The 18,584-nt window shown below is 41.5% G+C and overlaps 1 protein-coding gene across 2 annotated transcripts in view; it reads right to left on the bottom strand.

The window, feature by feature from the left end:
* BVES (blood vessel epicardial substance) overlaps positions 1-13,914 on the bottom strand; it is a 32,413-nt gene extending 18,499 nt beyond the window's left edge. The window contains exons 1-3 of one of the 2 annotated variants that reach the window (XM_068411214.1): positions 13,698-13,914; positions 8,733-8,963; positions 6,298-6,422 (exon numbers count right to left, since the gene is read on the bottom strand). In XM_068411214.1, the coding sequence (XP_068267315.1) occupies positions 6,298-6,422; positions 8,733-8,952 (345 nt within the window). In that variant the 5' untranslated portion in view covers positions 8,953-8,963; positions 13,698-13,914. The remainder of the gene's footprint in view (positions 1-6,297; positions 6,423-8,732; positions 8,964-13,697) is intronic. The other variant, XM_068411128.1, reaches the window with a different exon arrangement.
* Positions 13,915-18,584: the final 4,670 nt, after the last annotated feature.

Here is an 18,584-nt window from a genome sequence, read left to right as displayed (position 1 = left end):
CAGGAATAACCACTTCCTTAAAGAATAATCAGGTTGGACACCGTAGATATATTGTAGATAGTCTCCGTTCTAACAGACTACCCTTCACAAGCACAGCTGACTGCTTCTCCAGTCATGCTTCTGGGTCATATTCCAAATGAGCCATACGGGTAGGTGTAATATTTTGCTCAGCAGTAGTTGAAATATTCTGGGATGCTGCCAGAGCTCAGAGTCAGAGCTCTGTAGAGACACTGATTAGATTCTTTCAGCTTCCACTCAGACTAAAAAAAGCCAAATCTGTAAGGCTCCAAGGAGTCAAAGCCACAGAAATAATCTTCTGGTCAGAAGAGAAACTCACTGCTATTTTGCATGCTCTATTTAATAAAATAAATATTTAACAACTGAATATATCAATTATTCATTTTGTAATATGACTAACTTATAATTATTCTTCCATTCTTTCCTTTTCTTAAAAATGTCATTTGTAAGGATGACTAAATAAAATTCATTTTGAGATGGGCAATACAACGGTTGCAAACAGAAAGTCTCATTCAAAATTAGTTCCTGAGAACTTTTTTTTTTCCCCATTCTTTAGCTTTCTATAGGAAAAGCACTTAAAAGCAGCATTCAAGCTCATAACAGACAGAATGTGTAAGACAGCTAAAAAGACATGTGTGTCTACCAGGCATCACTTCAAGTAAGCTTGCTGACCATAGTCTGTAACAAAGAGATTCGTATATTGTTTGGGATATTACCCTGATTCCATCTAATTTCAAGTGTTGTTTAAATGCCCATAATTTACTAGGTATTTAGAGCCTAGTTTTCAGAGAAGCTGAGTACCCACAGTTCCCAGCCCACAACTGCAGTGGTAGTAATACAAATCTGAAAGCCAGACTCCAGTTCTCACTGTATTACAGTTTAGATCAGCATGAAGCAATTTGAATTTTTTTTTCCTTATACTGCTAGAGAGCAGCAATGAAGTGCACCTCACCTATCACTATATAAATCTAGGTTAGTAGTTTATAATGGTTGTGTAGGCTTGTTCTCTAGCCAGTGGGAGGGATGCCACTATCACATATTAAACAGTTATTGGGTGGGTGGGTTGAATTACACTGGACAACCAGCTTAAACTAGATGCTTCACTTGGAGATGGATGGAGTGAAACAAGATGATTCCAATTTCTACTTCATAAGGTAAAGCTACTGTTGCAGAAGCAGAGACCACAAATAATTATTTGTACTCTTTGAAAATGCTCTTAACTGTTAGACTCAAGCATTACATGCTTCCTCTCAGAGGCCTTTCATTTCTGGGAGCGCCCATGTCCTGAACAATGTAATATTTCAGTACAAGTATCAGAATGTCACTGAGACTACCTAAGAAAACAGTCAATGCCTATGTAGAGCACTTCCCAGTTAAAAGTATCAGACATTTCTTCTACATTTCACTGTTTATTTCTTGCACATTTCTGTCTTGAGAAAGCAGTTCAATATTGCAGAAGATGAAGGAAAAAGAGAGAGATTCAGTAAAGGCATCTGTGGTGGTGGTTTCATGGTTCTACTTTGTTCTCTGTCCAAAATTATACAGGATGTTAAGATGTAGTCATTCATTTTTAGAGTAAACAGAACTGACATTTGGTTTAGGGCGGCTCTTCTGGTAGTAACTCCAGTCTCCCCAGAAGGAGCATCTAGGAAGTCTTCACATGGAAAACTGTTCCTGCAAGCTGTCTCATTCCATTCAAGATCTGTCGTATGGAGCTGGGGGCACTGCTCTGAACTGAGTGCTGTAAGCTTTAACCACCACAAAAATGTATTTTGAAAGAGGAGTGTGCACATCTACAAAGGGCAGGGTTAAATGACTATCTATGATGTATGTGCCAGAGAGGTTCCACATGACCAAACAAGAAAGATGAAACTTACAGGTGAACCACGTCACTTTTGCTGTTCATGGAATTGGTGGAAGACTGTATTTTGGTCACGATGGGATACATTAAGTTAGCACAGATATTCAGGAAACTTATTTTTAAAGCAGTTGACTTCAACTACTTATATGTCATTCATTAAGAGAACTGTGAGTACTCTCACAATGCTATGCTTTGACATGGACAGAGAGAACAAGCTACAGTCCAGAAATTCATATAGGGACAAAGGTGAAATGAGTAGTTTTACATTCACTGTAATTTGGTATACATATTACCTTAAAGTAAAGTACAAATCCTAGGCCATGATCAGATACAGAGATGGGAGTCATGCAAAGAACTAGACAGATTAGAGTATTAAAAAAAAAAAAAATCAAAAAAAATACCATCGCAAAGACTATTTAAACATTGCTGGACTCAAGCACAAGCCCAGGATGCTGTCCAGGCAAGTTCCCTTATGATGTTGTATCCAAGTTAGGACACCGTCAAGCATGAGCATATAGTGTGGCAGGCACTGCACTTAGGTGAATGCCAGACCTATTAGCTTGCCTCCCAGTAAGGTATCTAGCTGTGAAAGAGCCCTTTCAATGTTCTAGCATGAAATCAAACAGCAGAGTCTGTGGCTGAACCACATCTCAGGCGTCAGTGGCTGGAGCACAAGCTTTCTGTCTACAGGTGCAGGTGGAACTCCAGCACCCTCAGAAGTCCTGCTCTCCTCTGGTTTCATTCAGGAGCCAGAGAAGTAGGAATGTGTCTTGCTGAACCGTTCCCACACCATGGATCAAGTTGGGTGTGCAGAACCGTTTGGTGCTCTTGCCAGGACATGGGAAGTATTTAGGTAGGCTCTAACAAGAACCAGATACTGAACTTCTTTATGCAGGACTTACCTAAACCTGAATGGTCTTCTGTTCCACAGTGTTTCTCATCCTGTCCCACCCAAAGCTATTGTGCAACTCTACTATTATTCACTCTTAGAATTTCTGCCCAAATTATGAACCTTGAATAAAAGTTCTAAAGGAAAAAAATTAAGACTTATGTTACACTGTTTCCTTTCAGATCTTTCTGAAAAAAAAGATCTTTCTGTTTCATCTCATTGTTGGACAGTATGCTGAGAACTAAACCCGAAAAGGAACTAGCGTTAAGGTGTATAGGGTGGGTGTTTTGTTTTTTTTTTAAAAAAAAAAAAAAAGATTTAAAAATAATTACTGAAAATATTATGTATTACACCAATTGAAATAGTATAATATTTTTCATGCAATGTTCATAAATACTGCAATTTCTTAAACTTAATGGAAAGAAAAATGGCTTTAAGTTGTAAAGGTCACATAGCCCTGCAGATGGTAACCTTTGGGTGAATCTGTGCTCCATACTGGAGGAACACCGCTGTAGGTAGAACCTTTCCTTTGTTAACACATATACGTAGATGTACTCAATTTATCAACTTGCTGTAGACAGATGCAATTTAACCTTTAGCCTCTTTTTATATGCTGTGGTTGCCTATCAGTGTTTGTTCTACAGTTGTTTTTAGCCATACTGGTAAAGATTTCAGCCTTTCTACCCTCTCTTTCATTTCCTTTAAATTCTTCTTCCTTTGACAGCTTGCTCTGGCTCTACTTAAGTTGAAATCCTTAACTTGCACAGCGTTTTAGGAGATGTCCACCAAAGTCTATTTTCCTACGTTTCCTCCTCTGCCCAGAATTCTAGTTTATTCTATACAAGAACAGCTGTGGGTTTGCACCACGTGTGTATAGTGCACAGTTTGCAGGCGTGCTGAGCACCTTGATTCTGCTGTGGTTCCATAGCCAGTGGGGAAGAGCTACAGAAACAGAGAGCAAAGTTAAAGGCAGGTCCTCCAGTCCTTCCTGTCTTAGAGGTAATTTTCTACCAGCTTTGGTGACTGACAGTTTATCAGTCAAGTTTCATGTCCTTACATAATTCCTTCTTTTAAACCCACCTATAGAGTACTTCATCCACTTCTATAACTTATCCTAACTCCTACAAATAATTCTGCTAGCAAATTTACTACAGGATCTAGTGAAAATAGCTGTCACTTCAAAGGATGAAGTCTATACTATAATGCACAAAAAAACCCCAGCCTATGGTAACATAGCTTTTAGTATACAACTGTAATCACAGAAGAAAATGGTTTTCTTTCTTCATTCAGTATTGATTTACACATTGTAATGTGATTTTTTTTTTTTTTTTTTTACTCAAGCACAAAACAGTGTGTCCTTCTCCTAAGATGCTCCTTCACTCTCCAATAATCTTTTATTTAGAATTTTGGAAAGGGTTGGATGGGTATGAACCCAAGGACCGTTACCCATGTTCTAAGGACACATGCCACAACTCACTTTTAAAAATACAGATACGTTTTAAGGCTTGGTTTTCTAGGGAAATGAGTTTATCAGATGTTCACTCCTGCCTTTTGCAATAATTTCTGATTTTGTTAGACAATTCCTGTCCCATTTGCCAAAGGACTAGCAGCCTCAAGATGATATTAAAAGGAACAGTTGGTGGGTGGGTTGAGGGGAAGCAGAACATGCTAACACAGTGGCTTCACTGAGGGAAAAGAACGCAACACGAGCTCATCTCATGTTAAAGACCAGAGTACCTGCACAGGATATCTAACTGCAGACACAAACATGTGGAGTCTGGCTTCACTGGCTCTACATTATCACAGCTGTTATTTTGTGCTGTGCATTGGGCAGCATGGCCATGGCTGACAAGCAGAAATATGGTGCAGTGTCACCATGCTGCGGTATCTTGATGATGACATAAATGGACTGACTAGGCTAAAATAATAGCATTAGCAATACAAACTAAAGAGGAACTTACCCTTTAACTGGAAAGATTACTCTCCAAGAGTAATTTAAATGGCTAGAAATGTTTAGTCCACATCTATAAATGTCTAGCGGTAGATCAGTCTAGCTAGTTTTAAGCTATCTTCTAGGCAAGACAGAAGTCAAACTTTATGCTGCCTTGCCAGGAAAGGAGGAGGTTGCTAATTTGCTAGCTGCTTTTTTGCACAGGCTGTGTTGACTTGGTGAAGAGCTTATTTCCAGGCAGGTTTTTTTTTCTTTTGTACCAGCTGTTAAACACTTCCAGAATGTGTCTGATTTTGGGCAAAGGCAGAGTTATTCTGCTGATACTGTAACCTCATATATATTGCTGTAATGTTCACATTCTAAATCTATCTGCCTTAGATCTTGGAGGCTACAGAATGTACTATTAACACTTTGAACACTTAGCACTTCATTGATATTTGATTGGCACATAATAGCAACTATTATATTAAAGATTATCTAGTTTTGATGTGCATATACCAACAGAAGGCTGGGTTGCTAATCATTTTGCAGAAACAGAATATACTTCTGGATGAATAACACTAACAAAAAAATAAATTTATTTTCTATCGGATATACATTTAGCTGAAGGTAGGGCAAAGAATCCTGTATTTTTGGTATACATTTCAAATACATTCTTAGGGGGCATTTGAAGAAAGTTATCCCAATGCATCCTTCTGAAGGCAACAAAAGGAGTTGCAAAATTCCCAGACATGACCCTCAAAACTCAATGAATACAGTAAATGGAATAAAAGGAAGGATCATCTTACTTCATACTGCTCTTCCCACACCTTACTCAGTTTTGCTCCTTATTGCTCGGTCCCACAGATGTTCAAAAAGGGCAGTAGCATCTCACTTACCTTTCATTTGCATTTAGAAGGAATGTGGCAGTACAAAACATGGGCTAAAGCACTTGTCAGCAAAGCAAAGAGCGTGAAGGTCATTTATAAATGGACATGAGCATTTGTTTCTATGTTGAAATAACAGCCTATTAGGGCACTTGTCATTTATCAGTCTCCTTTCCCACTATGGGGATGTTCAAGACTTAAAAGTGAGGTAGGAAAGTTTGATCCCTCCCAAACTCGTAATTTAAAAAGAAAAAAGTACTGTCCTGGAATGCTCAATTTTAAGTGTCTTAGTAGGATTTTATTTCAGGAGGTATGTATGCATGCACTCTTGTGGATAGGAGGGTGGGGAAAATGACAAAAAAAACAACCGCAGACAAACCCCAAACTACCATTCTCGTCTCTCTGCAAAGGCACTATGTAACTCCTTTCTTACTAAGAAAATCAAACACAACAGCCAAAACCAGCCAATAGTAACTTCTAAAGTAAAATCATTTGTCAAGAATATGGATTTCAGGGAAATAATTATGTATTGCATCAGACCATACTTATGGTCTAGATTGTCCCTGAAGTAGCTAACTGACTTTGTCCAAAAGAACTCCTGCCTAATTGAAGAGCTGCTGTGTAATTCATCAGTTTGTCCAGCAAACATGGGCAAAACTTCCCTTTTCTTCATCTTACTAGACTGCTTGTGCAATTCAGCTGTTATACATACCGGTCTTCTCTTATACACTAGGTATATGAAATGTAAAAGGTTGACAACCAAAAACACAGAATTCCAGATCATTATGTCCAAGGCACAACGGTAGAGCGTAGCCCAAATGATGAACAATGCACATCCTGTAAAAATTAAAAAAAGGAAGTTAAATTTCACTGAACAACAAAACTGCTCTTACAAAGCCATCAAGAATGTGTCCACTGGGTGTAATTACACTTAAAAGCAATATATTCTACAAACTTTACCACAGTTAGGCTCTGTGGATCAACACATGCAATGGTAGCACGAGCTAATCACTACAATGCTACAAACAAGCACTGAGAGCAGGGTGACAGCAGACTGCAGTCCTGTTCCATGGGACTGCAATACTGGAGTGACGATATAATTCAGATCAGGACTGGGGAAAACAGAGAGGCGCAGCCCACGATGGTCTATTACTAAAATGAAGTAGAAATGGAATAGGGGAAAACTGTATCTTAAGTACAAAAAATTTAAGCAGCTCACAAAACTTCATTACTATTATTGCATTAATTAGACAAACAAGAGCCTAGAAATGAATGCTTGTTGTTCATATCAGTAACATTCATACGCAACTAGTGAGCAGGAGTTGCACAAAAACCTCCTAAAGTCATACACAGATATTTTTGAAATTTTAAAGGAAGTATCATTGCTGCATTTTGTCAAGGTCACAGCAGGAACCTGAATTCTCCTGCATGACATCAAAGTGAAAATTTAAAATTCTTCGTCTTTTTTTAGTTACTTTACTTTCAATAAAGACAATTGCTTTAAAAGATAAGGCATGCTGTATGTTTAGGGATACTATTTTTAGCCTACAAAGACAATATTTATCAAATGATAGACTATACATCAGTGAGTTTCTCCCAAATAACTGTGAATCTACTGTCTGATAGAGATTGCTGTAGAGGTTACAGATATATTTTCCTTTAAGTTTCATGCCAAGACAACAAAGAGAAGGTGTCAAATTAATGTCCCTTTCCCCTTTCTCCCTGAAGATGATGCTGAATTCATGAACTCAGTATTACTTATTCTGTTGGGGTTGCTGATTGACCAAGCAGCACTTAGGTACAGATCAGAAAAATCAAAACATGATGACTCTTGATCAGCTGGTTTGTTAGACTACAAGGGATAGGAGGATATGAGGCCTGGAAGTGTTGAAGAGGAGCGATATTGTGGAGCAGTACAGAGGTGGGGCGGGGTCATCAAAGTGAAGGAGACAGGTCGGTAGGAACTAGGCTTTGTTACTTCTGCTGCCCACAGAGTAAATTTGTTTCCGCTGCCACCTCAGCCTGAAAAACTCTGATTCTCTCTCTCTTCAAACTGCAACAAGAACTACAGACCAAAGCAGCAAGCTCAGCAAGTGCAGAGCTCTAATTACTTTTAAAACAAGAACTTCACAGGCAAAGGGTCTTGCAATGCTCAGACCCTTGGTCATCGGTGTAGTCTGTTCTGGTAAGTTACCCTATAATAGCTATAAAAAAAGAAAAGACAAGATCAATGTAAATTCAACTATAGAAGTTGTATCATAAAATTCACCTGCGCTATTATAGGAATAAGCATTCTCAGTTAAAAGCTCTTAAGCATGCTCTGTGTTGTGACACACCCAGGTTTATCTTTCTTACACTGCAATGACTCACTACTCCTCCTTTGATCACAAAGACCTTGTCCCACACAAAGCACAGGGGCTTTGAAATAGCTGTGGGACTGCAAGAGTGTTACAAATGAAACCACCCTTGCTCAGTCTCAAGCATGCCAAATTCAGTTTTTCCCCTGAAGTCAAATTTTGGTATCGCAAGATGCCTACAGTGGTGGAGGAAATACAACTGATTTCAGGAGCACACAGACTGCACTCCATATCAAAAGCCCGCACTCTAAATTGGCAATGAAAATAATGCTGGTAACCCACAAATGCCACGTGTTTGAACCCACATTTAAAGAACATGTGGGCCGACATCAAGCTTCTCAAGGAAAACCTCACCTATTGTAGACATACTATGCTGGTGCACCAGCCAGTCCACAGCCCCGGTACTTACTTGAAAATTTAAACTAAGGTCTTAAGGATCCACAGACTTAACTATGACTTGGAATTTAATTAATTTTAAGCAGACAGTCAGGTCTGAAGTAAATGGGGTCCACTTGTTTTCAAGTTGACATCTACTTAGATTTGAAGTTGTAAGTTGCATTTCTGGGAAATTTTAAGAGCCCAGGCACATATAACCTTACTAGAAAAGGTCTGTCAGGGTCAGAACAGACCCCCGCTTAAACCAAAAACACCTTTGTCATAGTACAACCACCATGAATATACACTGGAATTTCACTGTAAGCTGAAGGGACCAGGAGAAAGCTCCGTAAGATCACAAACTGCTATTCCTGTCACGTGAAAGTTGCAAATCTCTCCAGAATAATTCTCCTACCTGTGGTGAGCAGGCCTCGCAGAAAAATCATATGTAGATTCAGAGTAGTTGGAATAACCAGTCCAACTGCAAAGCAAATGTTTGCCACGTGGAAAACAAGATGATGAATCTCCTTCCAGTTTTCACATGCAGTCTCATTGAAAGGCACAAGGGTGGCGTTTTTTAAGTCTGGAATAAAACCTAGTGGAGTAACAGTGAGTGGGCTCATTGTTGTATTCATCTTGGAGACTCCTGCAATGAGAGAGAGAGAGAGAAGAAGAAAAAAAAACACTGTGCATTAAACTGAAATATATTAGACATACATGTGGATTTCAGAGTTTGTTCTCTGTTCCCAGGACATACTTTCCATTATCATTCATGGGGGGAAAAAAAAAAAAAAAAATCTACAAATGCTTTAAAAAGGCTAAGCTAGATCTATAGCTCAGTAATGCTTTACCATCTCTTTCACCTAAGAGTTAGGCTTGAAGACTGGTACATTTCAAAATTTGGAAATAAATACTACTGTTTCTCCTCCTAGTTGATCAGATGCTATCTAATCAGAAAAAGAGATACCCAGGCTGCTAATTTATGACAAGGCTGCCAGTCTTTCAAGGAAATCACTTCGTCTACCTAGTATGAGCAAGCTTGCAAGATCTTTGCTTGTCTGTGGAATTCCTGGAGAAAATGTGACAGTTAAAAAAGCTGATTTCTAATCTAAAAATACATAGGCTTTTGTTGTTGTAATAATAAATCTAGCATATTTTCATTTTGCACCAATTAAAAGGAAAAAAGATATCTATGGGCAAATATCTTTCCAAAACAAAGTGAAAAATTACTATTAACAAGCTACAAAGAGAAACTGGAAGATTTCCAGACACTACTTTTAAAAATCTTGAAAGCCAGTCTCTGTAAGGAACTGCAGTCTATGCTCCAAGCAGTCCAGAAGGTCTTCTCAAGCCAGAGCAGTTCCCAGCTGGAGGAACATGACTGTTCCTAGACCGGCTGTCAGAAACCTGGAGAACCCTCCTTCCAGCAAGGCACGTATGGTCCCTTGCTGTACGGAGCTCGGCTTGAGTCTCATTAATGAAAGAGATGCACAAATCACAGAGCAAACAAGATCTATAACATGTAACACAGTGGAATTTGCATTCAAGTAAATTCTGCAGAGACGCTGTGTGTCCCTGCCACGTGTGCTCACTAACTGCCACGTAATTCATCTTCTCAGCAGATTTTGAGTCATGGTTATTACACTCAATATTTCCTGCAGACTGGAATACGCTCAGCGTTTCTCTGTTATTTGGAAGTGCTTCTTGGGCTGTGAAGTAATTTTGAGTTGCTTCAGTTTCATCCGTTCTTTTTATTATTTCCCCCCCCGCAATCAACTTGTGTACAAGGCATAAGCAAGCTGGACAATTTCTGAAATTAATCAGTCTTTTAAATCCCCTTTTTAAGTAGTGTGAAGAAAGAAATCGGAAAGAAAACCACAACCCTCTGATAGCTTCTCTCCGATGCTCAGAGCCTGTCACAGCTAAGGCATGATACAGAACACGCAGAGCCATCTTGCAGGATCAAACACCAGCATGAACACAGTATACACAGTCTCTGGAGAGACATTATTTTCAAATAAAAAAACAGATCTAATTTTTGCCAAATGGATAATTCACATTTCTTCTCTCAAGAGCTCACTTTCCTCTTTTCATTCCTACATTAATTATTCACAAAGGTTAACTAAAATATGGGGTTTGTCATAAACAAATTCTACACTAAATTGTTACCAATAATCACAATGCCCAAACAAATTCGCGGTCCAGGTATCATACAGGCACCATCCAAACACGCTCCTATTTTCTTTCAGCTCTTTTGCACGAGTTTAGTGACCAGATCCACGAGAGCAGTTTCACTGTCCTGACAAATCTGCTCACGCATGGAGCCAAAGCACGAGCCCGTAGGAGGCTGCAGGACTGGCATTTTAATGCGCTCATAAACAGAAAGTAATTGCTAACTCTAGGTAACTGTGTTTGTGCTCATCTTACACACATCTCATCATCCTGCTCCTGTTGTTTTCAAACAATATAAACCCCCTACACTGGAACAGCAGGACCTCCAGATCTTTCACAAAAAGTTATCAGCAGAGTTTCTACCTACATTCAGTCTTTCCTAGTCATCTGCCAATAAACACATCACTTAATAAGCCATCTCATTGTAACAGAATGAGTAAAGACAACCAAACTCACATCCAGATACAGAATCAGCCAAAAGTCCATCAACTCAAGATCAAAACGACTGCAAGAAGTAACTTCAGATGCATCTGATTACAAAACCACAAAGCTTTCCAGATCCTTGGATTTTTTTAACAGCAAAATTTTGTACTGTATCTTTGGGAGAATAGAGGCTACCTTACTCTTTAAGACTTGGCTGTGAAGCATCACATGTTTGAAGACTGTAAACCCAATGAGCCAAACCAACTATAGGGCACATGATAATCTCGTTCTTCTCACAACCCAGCCAAAACACCGCTCCCCTCGTTAGCCACAGATACTGATGCCACAACCCACCACCCATAAATAGTCATAACAGGAAGACGTTTCTCCAACAAGTGTTGACTAAGTCAATAACAATTGACAATAAAGCCACAATAAATTGACAGCCTTTGACAATAAAGCATCCACAGTTGTAACAACAGGATGTTCAATGCTTTTGAAAGTCTAGGCCACCTACTTAGTTGACTAAATTGGGACCTAGGAACCTAAATCTAGCCATGTCCACTTTTTTTATAAGCTATGTCTTTAATACCTTGAAGTCTTTATATGGTGACATTTGAATTTAACTTACTACTCACAAACGTTGCAGCGCTGCTAACGCACTGGAAAACAGATAGCAGAAAGCTGCAGAGCTTCTCTGTCAAGATGGTATTTTAAAGCTGGCAGAAATAGATTGATGCTATCTGCAAAACGACACAAGGACAGATTGTGACACAGGCTCTGAAGAAGAGCTGCCCAGGAATTTCAATGAGGGAGCCTGCCTGAGAGCCAACAAAACAGGCAGGCAGGCAGAGTTACAAGCTCCAACCTAAAATGTTTGGTCCACAGGTAACACCAGAAAGACAAATACTCAGAATAACAACTCTGTAATTTTTAGATCAAATTCTTTAGTCCCAAGATCTACTGTTGTCAAATAAGATTGAAGAATCAGCAAAATATCTGATGTTCAACAGATGAATGAGCAGTTTTCATTTCCTACCCTCTGCTACCTCAGAGAGCCAAAAATTAATTTTGGAAGCACAGAATCAGGTCTTTAAAACTTTAATTTAGAGTTATATGTGCTAAGGATTAATACAGCATAAGACTTCAAAGTCTTATGCCTAAGTCTTCAATACATGAAGACATGTATTAATATTAGAAGTTACAAATGCAACCAACATGGGCAAATAATTTCCAAAAAATTGGAGTAATAGTGTCAACTGAAATGAAAGCTTTATGAAGCATTAGACAAATAATTAAAAGAATATTTTTAATGTCCAGTAAAGTAATTTTTCTTTCATAGGGATTTAGGTTTACAAAACGAAAAGTTTGAAAACTCAGCTGATTGAAAACTCAAGCCGACTTGTTGAAACAGGAAAAAAAAAAAAACAAGTATCAATAAACCACCCCTCTGACACTCTAACATTAAATCTGTCAGAAATTATTATAGTTAACAACAAAGCCTATTAATTTTTTTTTGTGAATGAATTTGATAGAGAGTTAAGGTAATAGATCATGGTTTTAGGTCTGAAAAGACAAATTCTCAGAATGTAAATGAGGTGAGATTACTCTAGGATTTTTCTATGCTCAGGACATCTTTACACCTGAGGCCAAACTGCTGAAAGCCATTCCTAAAAGTATTTAGTCCCTACATCTTCAGACACAAAGATGTCTTCTAAAAAACAGGGGTTTATGATTGCCTACACAACATTCACAGAAGACAGACATAGCAGAAAAAAGTTTAAAGCAGTTGGTTCTAGTAGGAGAACAGGTCAGCCAAGCTGATACGGGATAGTGCAGAGCATCCTACTCACGTCGTCATCCACTTTATTGAGATTATTCATATCCCACAGTTTAAGTTACCAATTTCCTTTCTATAATGAAGTAGGAGTGAACGGAAAAGTGGTATAAGAAAAGATGTATTTCAATATACTCTTTGGGACAAGTTCATTTCCATTACACATGTCGTTAACTACAGAAATTTGTCAGTCTTACTCTACACTTTATTCTAGAGAAAATTTAACATTTTCGTTCCACATAGTTAACAAAAATATCCATACCACGAGACGTGCTCTCACATATGCTCAACTTAAGCGCAGCGTAGCTGTACTATGGCCATGGAAGTCTGTTAACTGCACTTGAGCTCACTCTTCCGTTTGATTACATCGCACACAGCCCAAGCTGAGGGACGCAACCACGGCCGCCACCCCGCAGCCCCGCTTTTCACCCGTGCCGCGAAGCTTCATTTTAGCCCACAATGTGCAAACACCAAACAACAACAAAAAAATAATTAAAAATAAAAAAACCAACCAGGCAACCCATCCCCTTCCCCCGCAAAGAGCCATTTCCGAGACCGGACACCAGCGGAGCCCCCGTTCCAGGACGCCCGTCGGGGCCGTGAGCGGGGCGGGCAGGACGGCGCCCGGCAGCTGCGCCCGCAGCCAGGCACGGCGAGCCCCGGAGCGCCCCGAAGGGGAACGCGGCGACCAGGGCTGGGGGCGCGTCTCTCCCGGCCGCCGGCAGCAGCGCGGGTCCAGCGCGGTGCCCACCCCTCCGGCCGCCGGCCCCGTGGGCAGAAGGACCCGACGCCGCTGGCGCCTGCCGCACGCAGCCAGCCGGGGGCACCCGCGCCGCCACCGCCCAGGTAAACCGCCCCTCCGGCCGCTCTCTCCCTGCCTGCCCGCCGCGGGGCCATCCCCCCACCGCCCCGGTGCCGGCGGCGCACGGCGGCAGGAGCGCCCCTTACCTGCCCCGCGCCCTGCCCGCGCCCTCGGAAAAGTTTCCCGGCCGCCCGGAGGACGCCGCGCCCGGACGGGACGGAGACGGGCTCGGACTGCCGCTCCCGGCACCGCCGGCACCACGTCCCTCCACGGCCACCGAGCCGCCGCTGTGACTAAAATAGGCAGAAGCCGGCGGGAGGCTGCGGGCGGCGCCAGCTCCGGGGCCGGCACCGAGCGGCCGCAGCGCGCAGGCGCCTCCCGCCGGCCCCGGGGGGCTGCGGGCGGCGGGACCGCGGGGCGAGGCGCGGCCGCCAGGGGGCGGGGCGGGGCGGGGGCCGCGAGGGGCCGCGGGTGGGGAGCGGGCCCTGTTCTCCGGGCCCCGCTTTGGCTACGGGCATCACCTCCGAACAGTCCCTCCTGGTTTGAGGCCTGTGGGCGCTGAGCGGTGCCCAACGGAGGCGCCTAAAACACGCGGGGTGAATCAGCCCACCGAGATGCCTCCATTCACTGCAGAGTGAACCCAGAGCTCGGGCAGCATGCCTTGCTTTTGGGTGGTTAAAATTAGAAGAGCTGAATTCTCCGCTACGTGAGCGGCAAGCAGTATTTCCCCTATATGGTGAGTCAAGGAGCCACAATAGCCTTTATAAAACTGCTCTTCTCAACTTGGCACCTGCTGCGGTTGCTCTGTCACGAGCATGATGTTTAAGAAATGTCACCGAGTTTGCTCACGTGGCAGTCTGACGGCTCCCCGAAATGGCGTGCTTCCAAAGCGGGCCACTGTGTCCCTGTGTGTCGGCGCATTGCTCTGCCCATGTCCTGCCTAGCCCTCTCCTGCACCACCAGTCTTGCAGGATGGGAAAAGTAGCCACCAAGTCTGCCTTCATCTCCACGATGTTGATGTGTGTCATCCAGCGATAACAGGCATTGCAGTCACAGCCTATGGGCACCCCAGCCCATCCCAAGACCTGACTGTCAGTGATAAATGAGGACTGCAAAGGCAGAAAATCTCTTTCAATACATTCTGATGAGCTAGCTACAAAGTGGGGTGGTTTTTTTCAGCAGCCGAGAGCATATGGTCAGCATTATATTTAAATGTATTTGGAAAAAAGAATACAGAATCATGACTCATTTTTGAAGTAACTGTTTATACACATACACATCAACGTGTGTTCCAGGAGACTCCGGCTTTGTTATGGTTGTTCTTGGCTTTACGTCTTGGAGAAGAGATCTGTATCTTTCCGGTGATGTGTGCCATATGAATGGGGTTTTTATGACTCTTGCTGCCTGGTATAAGACCTGATTTTCCAAAATGTATTATGAATTTATTAGAAAGAACTTCATTTGGGACTATGTCTCCTCTGACTGGCCAGTCATTCTTATGGATGTATTTGCTCTTCCCCGAGATACGCAGAGTAAGTGAGTTGGAAAAAGGGTAGGAAGAGCGAGTCAGGATAGCATGACCATAGGAACAATCATGAGAGATAGCATCTAGCATGTGTTTGAGATTGATAATATTCAGCTATACTTGCTGGAGCAAAGCCAAGTATCTCCCAAAAGCAGCACCAAGCAGCCTATCAGAGTTCCTATCCAAATCTAGACTGACGTGTAAGCATTTTCAAGCATGTTACTGAATGTTACGCATCAGAGAAACACAGTTTGCTGTCCTAGTTGTGTCTTTTATGAAGTCTTTGTAATTCTCTCATTACTCTCCAGGTCTTCTCAGTTTTTGTGGGGAACCTTGGTGATAAACGGTATCTGCTTAGCCCAATGCAGAAAATCCTAGTTAGGAAAGCTTGGCAATGAACTAATAATATTTGCAGCCATGTGAAGGTGTAGAACTTTGTCCTAATTGCAGCTAGTCTCTTGGGATCTTTATATTTCCGGGTATTTGTGATTAAATGTCATTTCCTCTGCGCAGTGGAGCAGTAAGAACCAAGGCTACATGGGTAACGTAGACGGCGGTATCTAGTACAGCTGTCAGCAGAAAGAGAGAAATGAGGGAGGATCTGAGAGCTGCCCCCATCTCCTGGCCCTCCAGGACGACCTTCAGCAGATGAAGAGTGTAGACATGGCTCTGATGGGCTCTAGTCTTGTGCTGCGGGGTGCACCTGCACGTAGAAGAAAAACTTTCCTTTCTCTAATAGATTGATTAGCATCAAGTTTATATAGAGAATAGCAGATATTAATGGCCATAACTTTACATAACCTTTAGTTATATAGATGATATTAGACAATGTAGAAAACATAGTTATAGTTATATAGTTATCTATATATCTATGGTTATATAGATAACGTACACATTCTCTAAGTAGAATGTATTAAGTAGAGTTTATTCTCTTAAACCAAGGTCTCATGTACTGTAGGAGAATGGGCTGGTTTAATTAAATCAGTTTTATGTCCTATTGTTAAACCACTCTAAAGACTTAAAGATTTGGTTTAACCTTCTATCTGTGTCAATAAAGTACAAGTTCACTGAAGTCTGCTAATATAAATTAATCTAACAGAGGCAAGAAATAAAAACTATTTGCGTCTACATTGATGAGGAGTTGGCTTCAAATAGCCTGATCAGTTTTTAGAGATTTGTGTTGAGTTGATGCATTTTCTTAGCAGAGACAGGTCTAATGGGGTTACAGCTGTTCATTGATGCAGGTTTCTCTCTGTCATGTTTCTCTCTTCTGCTAGTAAAGAAGTCTTGATCACTTAAGTACTATCTCCAGTTGTTTAGTTCTTTGCCACAGTAAGGGTCCACAGTAGAAAATGTCACATGGATGTTGCAAATTGCTTGGTCTTGTTCTTATCTCCAGCAACCTGCTTTGTGATCTTCAACAGTACGCCCTAACCTCTTGGTGCCTGGCTGTTCTTCTGTATTCCAGGGGAAATAAGGCAGGCAGGTGATGTGGGGAGGTGTTGCTCAGCGGAGGTCAGGCAGGAGTTCAGAAGCACAGCTGAGACCAGAGCCTCCCTCTCCTGCTTCTCAGTTCAGCCTAGCTGGGCATCGAAAGACTTTATTAAGCAGATGATAAAGTAACTTTTTGTAATATTGCAAGAGCTCTGCCTCTTCCAAATGAGCGCCTGATTCCACAGCCTTTTTTAGGCAAAGTTTTCACTAAAGAGAACAAATGCTTTGTATTCTGGGATCCCAAATGTGCCAGGCTGACAGGGCTATTTTCAGACAATGGCGAGAACTATGAAATGTTTCCATTTATAGTTTCAGGAAGCGTACACAGCATCTACAGGCTAAAAGATGCCTCCTCTAAACTAATCTTTTAAACTCCCTCTATAGACAATGCAAGGGAGCTCTTTTAGAAAGTAATCAGTCCTCTGTGTGTTTGACAACTGTCTGGAGTGGGATGAAATACGCTGGCATGGTTCAGAAGTACCACATTTTAGTGAGACAAATCCCATCCCAGATGCTGAAATTACGTGCCATATAACTGAAAAATTACTCATATTTTCCACAGAAAAATTATTGATTTGTGTTTTGCCTGAAAGCATCCTTGAGAATTACATTTTATTAGAAGGAAGTTTGTATGGAAGAGATTGTGAATGATAAATACTCTCTCAGCTCTTTAATATTCTGTAGGTTTATTTAAGAGGGGTGTGTGCATTCTGGTGCATTTTTACCTGAGACCCTCCAACGGCGCTTTCTGATGTATCGTGATATATTCTGGCAATTTTTGCCGTGCTGCATCTGCAGGGAGGGTGTCTCCTGTTTATACAAGAAGGGCTATCTATTTGTGAACCCTTCTGAATCTGAGATATAAAACATCATATCCCAGGGCTTTCAAGTGTCTGACTGATAGTATAGTAATTGGTTGTTGCAAACTTAGAGCCAGAAGCTAACGTTGTTCTAAAATGATCTGTCAAAGTACCCAAGTTTGAACAGATGCACTGGTTGTTGTAGATGTTTATCCAACGGGTACATGATCCTGAGGTATAAGGGCAGAGTAAAATTGTTTGCTATTAAAGTTATCTAAACTGTGCCCAGTAAACAATTTATTCAATCACACTTAGCAATTATCCCTGTTCCCAGATTATGCATGAGCAGTCTCCTGCTGACAATTTAATTTGTATGTTTGTTATTTAAAATTGCTCAGTGAACAATTTCTATGAATACATGCAAGCCTACGATCTGCTTGCAAGTGCTTTTTCTGGGACTCTTGTGTGAAGGGCCTGCTCTGCTTGCTCTAGCACTGCTACCTAAATCACATGGCTCCAAAAAAACCCCAAACTATGCTATAAAACCGATTGGATTTCCTAAGGCCGGGGTCACGGTGCACCTGTCACTGCTCTGCTGGGGCGGCTTGCTAATGGCGGCAGGGAATAACGGGGAGCCTGTCCCCAGCGTGTCTGCGTGTTTCTGGAAACAGAGGAATATGAGAGATGGGTTTTGAGCACGTCGCTTGTCCAGGACTCAAGTTGTTATCGACATGTTGCTCTTAGTTAACATGAGGCAGCTCTTACTTTACACATACCTGGAAGACAAGTAATAAAGCAGAGGTTTGGCATTGCATCTGTGCCCTCGCTGGGTGACAGCCCATTTCTTAGGGGTCCCCGCTACAGCGGATTTGGCAGCGCCGGCTGAACTGGCTGTGATTTTTCTGTTCTCTTTTTGGACAGCTTCCATGCACAAAGAAACTTCAAAATGATCACACAAAGACGTCTGTGCTAATCCTCAAGTAAATCCATCTCAACCACAGCTCACAATGTTCTCTCTGCAGAGATCTTTGTGAATTTATGTGAGACTGTGTGACTGTCTGTATAAACCAAAGGAACTGCAAATATTGTCAGGGTATAAATGTATGTGTGCTTTTGGTTGTTGGTACAAAGGGAATTAATGCTTTGTTGCAATATTAGTCCTTTTTAGCTGTGCATTTTCATATTAACTGGTGGCTGTTTTTGAGAAGTGAAGG

This window comes from Nyctibius grandis, chromosome 1 (genome assembly GCF_013368605.1).
Source record: "Nyctibius grandis isolate bNycGra1 chromosome 1, bNycGra1.pri, whole genome shotgun sequence".
In the NCBI taxonomy this organism is placed as follows: domain Eukaryota; kingdom Metazoa; phylum Chordata; class Aves; order Nyctibiiformes; family Nyctibiidae; genus Nyctibius; species Nyctibius grandis.
The sequence above is the reverse complement of the archived record's forward strand: the minus strand, read 5'-3'. Positions and strand labels throughout refer to the sequence as shown.